General features: G+C 39.1%; 1 protein-coding gene across 2 annotated transcripts in view; it reads left to right on the forward strand.

The window, feature by feature from the left end:
* ntn1a (netrin 1a) overlaps positions 1 to 12645 on the forward strand; it is an 84556-nt gene that overhangs the window by 38230 nt on the left and 33681 nt on the right. For both annotated transcript variants that reach the window (XM_088600009.1, XM_088600010.1), the window contains one exon: positions 10233 to 10421. In XM_088600009.1, coding sequence (XP_088456135.1) covers positions 10233 to 10421 — 189 coding nt within the window. The remainder of the gene's footprint in view (positions 1 to 10232; positions 10422 to 12645) is intronic.

The raw sequence follows: 12645 nt of genomic DNA on the forward strand, positions 1-12645 counted from the left end.
CTAACGTTCTTTCTGATCCAAGATCTGCTGAAGTGATAATGTGCAGAAATTAAAGAAGGCATGATCCAACAGACAAGCTAATAATTCTGTACATGCTGCTTATCAATATTCCTCAGGCCCTCAAGTCCAGAATGTTTTCAATTCCAGACTCATAAGGAAAATGTTGGAGCTCGGCCTTATAGTCGTCAATTCATAGTGCTTAAGCTTCTCCATTTGAGAAAAAAATAATAATCATCTTATTTTTTCTTAATGGATTCTGAAAGAGAAAAATAAAAACTGATGTTTCCTGTGATTGTGAGCTCTTAAGAGAAAAAATCTTGAAAACTGTGCCACCTGATACATAATGTAATTCATTTTTAAACAATGATTTTTATTTTTGCATAACAAATGCTAACTTTGCAGATGTATGGTATCATTAAGATTCGTGCTGCATAACATCCCAAATCCTGCAGCTCTAATTGCTTAGGAGTCAGCTTGAATATATGTTTTATTTGTAGTCCAAGTAGCAAGGGACTTTGGGTATTTGCATTTAACCACTAGGGTAATAGTATAAATTCAAAAGAAGCAAATGAGAATGCAAATTAAAGGAAGAAAGAAAACTTTTGCAAAAGCATCAAAATTCAAATAACTAATCTTGAAATGCAATTTTCAAAGCAGGAATTGATATTTCAGAGAAGTCCTTAATTTACCTCTGTATTATAGTAGTACTCACCAACTGCATTTTGTTCAAAACATTTATGCAATAATTTTGTAATGCAAATTCATGCATTTTTCCTATCTCAACTACATATGTCACTCTGCTAATGTTAAACTAAACTCAATTAAGAAAAACTTTAGAACATTACAAACCAATCGAACAAAAGACATTTCCCAGAACCTTTCCACCTGACTTGGGTTATAATCTTTGACTGTGCAATGCAGTAGCCTTATAAAATCAATATTTATCCACTAATGCTTTGACCAAAAGAAACTCACTGTGTTTTTTGCATTGATCCACTGATTTGCCTTTGAAATAAGAGAGTATTATGGCATGGGCTATTGCATTATTTTAAAAAAAGAAGAGAGACTGAGGTAAGAATAAGTACTACTTATGAAGACAAAATGAGCGGGGCTCCATTTTCAATTAATTTATTGTAAAGCACTCCTTTCATATAGAAAATATTTTCATGGGTACTTTTAAAAATGTTTTTTTTCCTGCACAGAATGTAGCATAAATACAAAAATAAGAATAAGCAAAACAAGGAGGAAAATGTCTTACTTGAAAATAAGTAATTCTTTGTGATTTAAAATGAACTTTATTCATAGGGAAATAATCACGTTTGCTACTTGTGCACCAGGGCATACTGCTTTGAAAACTGACCCATTAATGCTTTTTGGATATATTTTCTTTCCTCTTGTTTTTTAAAATCACATTAATAAGAAATATAATTCCAAGAGAAGCGATATTTTATTCAGACTGCGGAGAACAAAGACAAATGCAACAAGAATAAATTGTCCTATTATTTAGAAAAACGTCAAGGATTTGTTCACCCAGTTACAGATATTACACCTCTTAACAATCTAAACTAAATTTTGCTCTTGACGTTCGACAGGAGTGTTAGAGTTAAGCAGAGGTCTGCCTTGTGATTGATAGCATTTCTGGAGCAATAGCCAAACAGAATAGGCTTGGTGGGTATTTGGTGCTGTAGTGGGAGAGCCTTGTGGGAGTATAAGTGGCCCGACTAATTGGCCATGATAAAATAATGAAATTAGCCTGATGCAATCTCTCAGATCTCCCAGATTGAGCTGGTGTTGAGAACTCAGTCTGGTTTGTTTTTTTTGTTTTATCTCCCTCCTCCTTAGTCCTTTAGTACTGCATCTGCCTGCCTAAAGTTCTGTCTTCATTCAGCTGGTGGAGAAGTGAGAAACTGCTTCACCTGACCTGAGTGCAGTGGGACAGCTCAGCTGTGCACCAGCAATGTTGGTCCCCTTCTGTATGCAAAGCACTTCAGGGATTAATCGGCTATATAAATGCAATTGGTTATTACTGATATTAAATCAGTCCTGGCTTTCGTTATGAAATTCTAAAACTGTTTTAAACGAGTGTCCCACGGTGGACTTTCGCTGGTAAGATCCCTGCATGAACATTTCAAAACCGATGTTAAGCAATGGGGCAATTTTAATCCAAGGTCTTGGAGGAAGAAAATGAAGTCTTTTTGCAGTATGTGAATGTAGCAAAGAGGATATTTGTCTTCTTTTAACTGAGACTTCAGGTTTCAGGCATGAATCCATCCAGATCTACATGTTTGTCTCAAAATCATATCAGTGGTTTACTGTCTCGGAAATCAGTGCAGAAAGCTGTAGCTTCCGATATGTCTTATTTTAAGATCATTTAAAAACCTTTCACAATTAAAACTGTATTTTTTGGAGGGCATTGCTTTTCTGCTTCCCACCCATGTGGGTTTCTGTGATTAAAGGCTGTAATTGCTGTCATGACTCTTCCTGGTCACTGGGCACTCTCATCTTCTACGTCGTGCCAAAGTGACAGTTCACAGTCCTTCCCTTCCAATGGGAAAAGGATCTTGATATCCCAATTTAATCAAAAACACGCCAGAAACTCACAAAATGACTCATTTGAGTGTCCTTTTCCCAAATCTGCCTTTTCTTTCCTCTCAATAACAGCTGTTGTGTGTGTGCAGGACGGAAACATTTAATGTAATAAAAACAGAGAAAATCAAAACTTCTGATGTGGAGAAGAAAGCACGTGGGTTTTGATGACCTGCTGGATATAATAATCTGCACTTAATGGGACACCTCCAGGTGTTAGCCTGACCTAGAGGGTCAGAAACATAGGAATTAAACAAATGAGAAGAATCGAGAAATCACAAGATCTGTTAAATGAGCTTTTTTTTCCTCCAGAATACCGAAATGCTGGATTATAGTTTAAATTTGTTGGTAAAGGAAGAACTGTTTCATTTAAGTGACCCTAGCTCTGACATTTTATTAGTTTTTGTCTCTTTGGATTTATTATGACCATAAATGTGTGTTGTTTTGGGGTCTTTAGCATTAAAGACCTGTGAATGAAGATGTGCTTCTCCATCTGAGGCAGTGTAAAGTTCCTGCTCGGTTTAAAGTTAGCACTGATGTTCTGAAGCTCGGACCGTTTGACACTCATTCATGCAGCTGGGTGTTTTACTGCAGCCCTTCAGCTCTGGTACTTTGCTCAAGGATACATCAGCAGTGTCAAATCAGAAAATTAAACCCACAACCTTCCAGTTCTAAGTTCAGAACCCTGAACACTTCCCATAAGACACAAGAAGCACCTTGACAGGGAGGCATGCAAATGATTGAGCAAACAACTCAACATTACTCTTCATGTCCAAATCCTAAACCATACTCTTAATACAGTGCTGGATTTGGTTAAGGTATCTGAAATATAGCAGTCTTTGAGAACACTGAGCACACTGAAGTATCATACCTGCATACTTTTACTGTTTACTAATGTTAGACTCCCTTCTCTCAGTTGGAGGGTTGTGGGTTTGAGTCCTCGCTGTTGGTCCTACTGTTGTACGCTTGAGCACGTTACTTAACTGCAGTTTGCTCCAGTCCACGCTGCTGTAAATGGGCTAGCGCATCATCTTGGACTATGCTTTTACCATGGTTTCACTGTCCTTTTGTGTATTGGTGGTGTATATAATATTAATGTCTTGGAAACAAAAATAAAAATAGAATACATTCATCCGAGTATATAAGTTCTTAAGGGGTGAGTTTCAATGAGTCAGATGTCCCCTATATTGTAACTTTTCTCGTTTTGGAGCATTTGCTGACTGCAGTGTCAGTTTAATGCTTTGTGTCATGTCGCACTTGTTGCGATTTTAATCAAAATGGGAGAATATATATATTTTAAGCAGAACATTAAAAATAGAATTTCAGCCCTGGGAAGAGTTTTTTAATTAAAATTGCATGATGCCTCAGGACTAAAATTTAGAATTCATTCAAACCATGCATGAAAAATGTATTACAAAAACATAACCTTTTGAGAGTTAGGGTGTTAAATGCATAATGTACGGGTGCAAAGATATGTCTTCTCATTTGAAAAGGGAATTCCCCGATTGCCAGGCACAGCCAACAAGATTTTACATGTGACTGACTCCCAGCATCCCGGAGCAGAATAAACACAATGGAGAAATTGTACCAGGAATCCGTTTACAGTAAGCAAAATGGTGCAATTATGATGTTCAAAAATGAATTGTTTAAGAACATCTTGCAATTAAACTGGATGTTGTCATTAAAATATATGAGCAAATTTGTTGGCCAATATTCTTTAAATATATCCCTTTTCTTAGATCTGTGGCTCTTAGAAGATGAGATGATAATATTTGCTTTGGCCTATCGCAAGGGCTCACAAAGAGCTTGAACGGTTCCGAGACAAGAAACATGAACTGATCTAGGAAAAACAGTCACCTCGCTGAGCATAAGAATCTAACTTTTTTTGAGCGTTCCAGGGATTTTTGTATTTTGTATCAGAGAGACATTCTCCTTACATTTACTCACACAGTGTACTCTGGAATGGTCTAGAGTGACAATCATATAGATCACAGTGGGGTTGTCTTGAGAGATAAACAGGCTCACATACTGTAAGTCTATTAGTGAAGTTAGTTAATATTGAATATTTGATCACAGCCAAGATAAACTTAGACTACACATAGAAACAAACTGAATTCCTTAACCTAAACATGGACAGTCTCCCAATCCAGACTTTGGATCCAAACGTTTATTTCCATAAACTCATCACCTTATATATATATTATGCGTTGATATATATGTGAGAATTATTAATATGAATGGGCATCTTCAGAAAGTGAAATGTCTTCAGGTGTAGAAGGGTTTTTGATTAACTATGCACTTTGGCTATGATTCTTTGAAGTTTGACGTGTGCCGCAAATCCAAAATACTGGATTGCTGAAAATGTCATTTCTTCGAACCTGTATTGATTGAATACATGAAATATTTGGATTTTTTCTTTTTCACCAAAGAAATCTATAAAAAATAAAGATTAATTATCTATTAAGAGCATATTTTTCCAGTTGTTTTAAAAAAAAGATAAGATAGTGAGATGTATCAACCAGGAGTATTTGTTTTGGAAAATTGGAAGGGCAGTGCCTAGTTTATGACCACTAGAAAGTAAAAAAAAGAGCAATAAGTAACATTATTGACAATTGCTTTAGATGAAGAGCAGTGACCAACACAGTGCTATATACAGTATGTCCAACAGCTCAGAGGAAAAGAGCATTTTCCCTGCCTGGTTCAGTGTAGCTCTTTGACTGCAGTTTTGAACTTGGCTATCCTGTCTCCCGACAAACACAAGCTCCCCTACAATTCCTGGGATTTCTACAGGTACCAGGGGAGACAACAGACCCCCACATGGCGGTGCAGATGCAGCATGTAGACTTAAGTTCCTCTGAGGGCTTGAGGTAGCCCTGAGGTTTTCTTTTCTACTACAAACTGCATACCTGGCATGACTGCTCAGTCTGTCAGGACCGCAGGTCTCAGATGCCTAAAGGTGTTACATTGATTTACAACACAAAGCTGATGAAAAGGTTACCTGGGGGCTGTCTTAGCTGTCTGATTCCAGGATCTGTTGTGAGAGTGAGGCCTAACCTGATACTTAGCTCTTCTTTTCACTGAGCTGCAATTCACAACACCAAAGCAGCACAGAGGCAGGGACACTCAATATTCTGTGGTACTGTCTTTAGGGGATTTGGAGTAATCTCATTACTTGCAGGGGCGCCTTCAGGATTAAAAGTCAGCTTGTCACATTTCGGTTTGTTTTGTGTTTGTTTAAAGTCTTGGTAGAATATTATGACAGCTCTGAATGAGGGGGAGTTGTGAGGGGCGGTGGGGGGGTGGGAGGGAGTACAAACTCGTTTAGTGTCTTCAGCGCAACTGACATTTCAGCAAAAATGTTTGACATTTATCAAAACTACCATTACCTCAGTTTTGAGAGAAGACAGCATTGGTTCTACTCAAGAACTCCTAATATATTGGTTTACATGATAAAAAAGTCACTGTAAAATTGCAGCAGCGTGCATGTATATTGTTAAAATAGTTCAGGTGGGCAGCTGCTTCAGCATGCATAGGCTACAAAGGAGTCATAGGTTTATTCCCTGCTGAAAAGAGAAGAAAGAAAACACAACGTTTCGGCTGTGGAGTCTTCTTCGGGTGTAAGGGTGTATTCCTCGGGTGTATTCTTACAGTCGTTTTATTATTTTTTGTGTGTAATAAAAAGGGCACTGTCAGTGTGTGTGGCCAAGCCTTTATGATGTGTTTATCTAGTGCTACCAAATAGCTACAGAGTTTAACCTCGGCTTCCAATCCTTCATTTCTGTTGATTTAGCATCCTCTCTTTTATTGCCATCAGGGTAAAATATTACCGCACATTCTTTCAGATCCCCCTTCTTCTCCTACACTCTGGCTGGTTTTTAATTTTGCATTCGCTGCATACAGCCAGGGTTCTTTAGTAACATCATGAAGGTAAACACAGTTCCAATGCCCCATTCCCTGAGCAAGCCCCCATGAGGGGGATGAAAAATGTAAAGGAAAAATCAGATGTTTAATGGGCTTCAATTGAAAATGTTATAAATTTTGCAGAGGTCAGTGAAGCAACCCCCTGCATGTTAAAAGTGTTTACACAGGGCCGTGCTATAAATAATACTGCAGATAAGAAACAAAACCCGACAGAACATGTCGTCTGGGGCTAGTGAAGCACTGTCTGCCTGACAGCACGGATCCTTTCAGTGGGCTTAGAAAAGAGGAACACCGAATTTACCTGGGTCAGTTCACACTGAATGACCACAAAAGACAGAGTGGGAGCCCAGAGTTTGAATGCAGCACAGCTGCTGCTGTATGGCAGCACTTTAAAGGTTTGGAAGTCCTGGAGACTGAGAAAGACTCTTGAGCTGAGAAGTTCCAGTTGAGCTTATCAACACATGAGCCATCTCCTCTCTGGGACAATTTGCTCATTAATTAGGAAAGTTACTGTGTGCTGAAGATAAGACGAGGTCATTCACAAAGGCTGGGAACAGCTTTGATGACAATATTTATTCATGAGAGGTTTCATCCCATTATTAATGCAAACTCACTGGCCCACACACAGACATTCTCACACATTCACACCAATTACATGTTTAGAACGGGACACTTATGTTCTATTTTTCTTCAAGTTTAGATGTAGTAAACTTCATTTGATAAGATCACTTTATTGGCCATATACAATTTCTTGCATTAGGAATTTGTCTTTTCGCATACCCCAACTTGCTCTCCATGAGACACAGACACACAGACAGGGAAAGAGGCTTGGGGTCAGAGCGCAGGGTCAGCAATTTATACAGTACCCCTGGAGCAGTTGGGGTTATGGGCCTTGCTCAGGGGCCCAGTGGAGTAGGATTTGTGATTGTCATGTGAATGATTTTTACTTCCGTACTTTTGCTTTTTCCTCAATGATTTGTAGGGTTAAAAAAAGTTTGCTTATTATTGTTTCATTACATTAAAACGGATGTCTCTAAAACAAAATAAAAAAAACATAAAGGTAATCTTAGACAAATGGAGCAAATCAAATGCCTTACATATCTCAGTGTTTTTGTTGATTTTTAAATATTTTACCTCCCCCATGTATAAAAACTACATTATCCAACTTTCAGATTATTGTGTGCTCACTTTCAAAGACAAAAACCAGATAAAAGTGCAAAAGAAAAGACTTCAAAGAGCAGGTACTTTCCTTTATCTAAGAACCTTTCACAGCCCTGTCCATCATGAGCAGGGTAAATGCCCTGTATGAAGTAAATGCTTTCTGCCTTTGTCTGAGCCCTCATTGAAAGGCAGCCACCCTGAATCCTGCATGCCTGCAGTCCTGTTCCAAAACAGCAGGTGTGAAGAAGTAGACACAGTGTTATGCACTTGGTGTGAAGTCCAATGGGGACCAGTTTGGGGGTAGTTCTCGTTCTCTCAATGAGTTTATATCTGTAGAGTCTTAATCTCAATTTATCACATCTTGCACCCGGGCCAAGCTTGAGCAACAATATGGGCCTTCTTACAACTGCCCCCATAAGTCTCGTTCGTGTTTTTGTCAGGGAAACGCTTTGGGAGAAGGGCGTATCCTTGCTCACTTCATGAAGAAGAGCTATGCAAGAGGATACTGCTACAATGTAATACATCTGCAGCCAGAAGATCAGGGGAGCAGCAGAAACGGAAACAGCAATGCACACACAATGGCCTAAGAGTGGCAGTTCACAGAAAAACAAGCTCTTGGCTTCCAGTCAATTGGGAGATTTTCCATGAAGTAAAAAAAAGAATGGTTCATTTCCTCAGTAGTATTCTATTCAGGTACCTCTGTTAACTATGGAGAACAAGGAGTTAGATTATTTAGATTATTAGTTAGATTATGGTGTCCACATGTATTTCAAAGCACACTGTAAGGTATTAAGACCACTGGAAGGCTGGTGCTGATTGCCATTCTCCTGTTTACTAGTGTATTTAAACAGACATCTGAAGCTTTGTCACGGGCACACCTCAAAGCACACAAGCCCCATGGCGCAGAGAAGGATCAGACACTGACCTGATACACTTCAAGACAAGGCCCCTTGCAGTGCAGATCAGAATTAAATTGGATCTTGAGCTACCCTAGGGAGTGATGTCATGTCACCTTATTAGGGCCCAGGAAATGATGTCACCACATTACACTCTTTTTTTTAGAGTGTAAAGCTAAAATTTGAAGTGCATATGCCAAATAAAGTAAAAAATGACCAGAAGCAAAATCTCGACAGTTTGGGGTGTATATTTTTAAAAATTGACACAAATAAACAGAAAACATACACTATCTGCTCATAATATCCTTTTTAGGACACTTCAGACTGGTGCCAGGATTAGATGATGGAATCAAAAAACGTTTTGAAGATCTGCAGACAAGCCACACATCATATGATATATATTGAAATGAATCAAACAAATTGTGGGAAAACATTGTTAAATGGTTTTGAGATTCTTGGATCAATTAGCTACTAGCAACCAAATCAGCTGGATGGGCTGAACGCCTTCCTCTTGTTTGTGTTCTGAAGCTCCACATAAACTGCAAAGAATTCCTTAATTCAAAGCAAAGCATCAACTTTATGACCCTTTTGTTTCTTAATGAAATCTTGGAACCAATGTGCAGTCATGATGTAACTGCCTTGTTCCTTATGATTCTTATAAACAAGAACAAATATTTCTGTTGTTTTCCATTTGCCTCACACCAGTGATGTAACCCACGTGTGTTGCGATTTAAGCATGCAATACCTTTAACTCTGGAGCAGAGATTACTATCTCACCTTGAAAGCTCCAAAACAATAACCCACTCCCCATGCTTTTGTTCCAAGCTTTAGCTTTAGAGAAATACAGAACCACACACGGATGCACTTATACACTTACGAGAAGAGCTTAATCCTTCAGTAGCTGCTGGTTGGTGAATGCCTATTGGATGGTATTTGATTCATAAAGGTAGTAAAAAAAGAGAGCATGCCCAGGTGACCACAGGTATTTTTCTCTGTGATTCTGCACCCCCTAGGTGATGCCAAGTAAATAGGTCTGAAAGAGATGAAAACATGAACCACTACCACAGAAGCCTGTGGAAGGAGTGTATTTTTCCTTCTTCCTTAAGCATCAGTTTTTTTTAATTATCCAATTAAATAATGGTGAATAATGCATAAATATATGACAGACTGGTGTTTTGGACTGCCTTAATGAAGGCAAGCATGTCTCCTTACAAAAGAGTCATGCATAAACATAACTCGCTAATTGAACTCGGAGGTAACCGGTTTCTTCATTAGGAAACCAGAAGCAATACCACAAATAAACACTGGAGGGATTTGCTTATGATGATAATTTTATGCCTGTCTGATGCACTTTTCAATTAATAAAGCCCCCCAAACAAAAGAAAACAAAATATTAAAAAGAACAATGAGAATGTTTGCTGCCAAGATTTTATGTACAGTTTGGAACCTTGACATTGTACAATTCGAGCTCTGTTATGGCTCAATGCTTTTTTTTTAGAGTGGAAAGCTGAAATTTGAAATGCATATCATGCTTTTAGACGATCAAGTGAAAGAGTTGCATGGAGTCATTTACAGCATGTAAATAGTTTCAAATTTGGTTTTGTGGACACATCTAGGTAACAAAGAGCTAACAGCCCCCTAATGCTTTTGCCTTCTCTCTTCACACAGCCTGCAACTGTAACCTCCACGCACGAAGGTGCCGGTTCAACATGGAGCTCTACAAGTTGTCAGGACGGAAGAGTGGGGGCGTCTGCTTGAACTGCCGCCACAACACCGCTGGGCGGCATTGCCACTACTGCAAGGAGGGATACTACCGCGACATGTCCAAGCCTATCACACACAGGAAGGCCTGCAAAGGTATGTCTGCCCTGCTCTTCCAGACTGGTAAGCAGCAGATGTTTCATCCTCATAAATACCACTGGGATCATTCACAATGTCCCCATGGCAAGTCCAAGGAGCTGGTACAGTTTTTCTGTGCATTTGTTTGCCTTGACCCATGTTGAGGTGCATTAAGCTTGGGTCAAGGGCAGCAAACGCAAACAAAAAAATATAGAACTGTCCTATTTCTTTTACATTCCTTTACACACGCTTTGCCGCTAAAAGCACAACACCTCAATACTTACACACATCTCAAGTCTACTCGCTGCCCGGTTAAAGAAGGGACTGTAAAACTCCTTATTGGGAACAAACTGCTAATTCAAGAGGAGATTCCGTCACATAGAAAGACGATGCTGTCCCATGATTTACAAACACCTTTTTTTTGGATGACTTAACACAGGGTGGGGGAAATAAAATGAGGGGAAAGGAAGAAAAAAAAAACGGCCTGTGAAACCTGAAGTTATTCCTGGGCTCATTCCTGACCCCCCACTCCCCCGCCCGTGTCACTCACATGGGACTTGTCAGAGCACAGAATGATTCAGGAATGATCTGACGGGACAAGCAAAACAAACAGTGCTGAGGTGTGAACTGATTGCCGTGCAGGTCAGGCCGCTGAATGGAAAGGGGGAAAGATCAAACCCCTTGACAGCATCCCCTCCACAGGTGTTTCTGCGCCCAGGCAGGCGGGGAGGGCACATTCACCCTGGGATTAGCTCAAACAGTAACAAAAGGTATCCTTTTCTGTTCGGGCCCTGAAACCGCCAGAGCTCAGGCGTAGATAAGGGAAGCTAAATCTTTGGGCAAATATGTGCTCTACACCTTGATGGTACTGAAGCCATCCCTTGTTCTGCTCACATTCTTAGGTTTCTTTCTTTTGAAGGTCGGCGAGAAAGCAAAATATTTACTCAGCCTGTGAAAATTAAAGTTGTAGATTCCTGAAAAAGTGAAGAAAAGTACCCTGACACACCTCCTTTGAGAAATGTGTGTCTGATTTTTCTTTTATTCTCCGGTCTATCACTGACTCATAAGCCTGCTAGATCTTTGGGGAATTATGCTGAGGAAGGCAGACGCACAATTTGTTTGGAGAAAGCTCGATTCTATTTTCTGAGCAACTACAAGATTAGAGGCCACCAAAGTATATTTCCCCTGTTGGTGTTTTATATGATGGAGAAAGTCAGCCACCCAGTTAGAAATATTAGACATTGCTAAAATGCTGAGAATATATATATATATCAAAAAAGGATATAAAGGCCAAGTCCCAGGTTATTACTCAGTGAAACATTGGTTTATGATTTATATTTCTAGCTGAAATACACAGATAAATATCCTGAGAAATATAAGCTATAACTGTGAAAATGGGAATTGATGTCAACTTAAGAGTTTTGACAGAAAAAAGAAAGGTTACCAACAAGGGTGTTTTGAGCTGTGTTTTGGGAATTCAGGAGTAGTGGGTGCACTGAGTTAAATACTGCCGTACACATTGAAAGTAGATAATGGATTAAAGCTGATTTCTCAAGAAGACCACCAACAGAAAAGAAAAGTTTCACAGAACCGATCAGACGTTTTCCTTTGTTTGGAAAGTGCGCATTTTCTAACAATCCAGCCACAAGCCAAAATTTAACAGCTAACATCAGTGGACATAGGGTTTTACTGTAACTCATTTGTGACCCATCGTCAACACCTCAGAGATGGGAGGTGGGACTTCTCATCCATCAATTAACAATCTTTTGCCTCATCTGTGACGTCCAGCACAGTGTGTGGAATCAATCTTTCCATCCCATTTCATACGCAAAAAGACTTGATTCTTTCAGTATTCATACCTCATTTGCATGGTTTTCCAAAGGAGTCAAGGTGCCTGGTGGTCAGGTGTGAATGAATCACTCACTTAAACAGGGCAAATGGAGGGGATCTTTGCAATTAAAATGTTGAAAGGGGGTACAACAGAGAATACCTTGCAACTGAAAGATTTAAAAACATTAAAGTAGAATTGAACAGTTAATTACTCTGATCAGCTGAAGAAACAAACTGTTTTATTCATTTAAACCTTAAGTACAGCATGCAAACCATTACTTTTCAGTTATATATATTCTTCCACATTTAAAGCTTATGACATATAGCTTTTGTATGCAGTAATCAGTATAAGAGCAAAGCGACAGCTTAATGAGTCTTTCCAATTGTTCTACTCCAGTTTATGTAGCACATA

This window comes from Lepisosteus platostomus, chromosome 11, assembly GCF_059453375.1.
Source record: "Lepisosteus platostomus isolate fLepPlt1 chromosome 11, fLepPlt1.hap1, whole genome shotgun sequence".
NCBI lineage: Eukaryota > Metazoa > Chordata > Actinopteri > Semionotiformes > Lepisosteidae > Lepisosteus > Lepisosteus platostomus.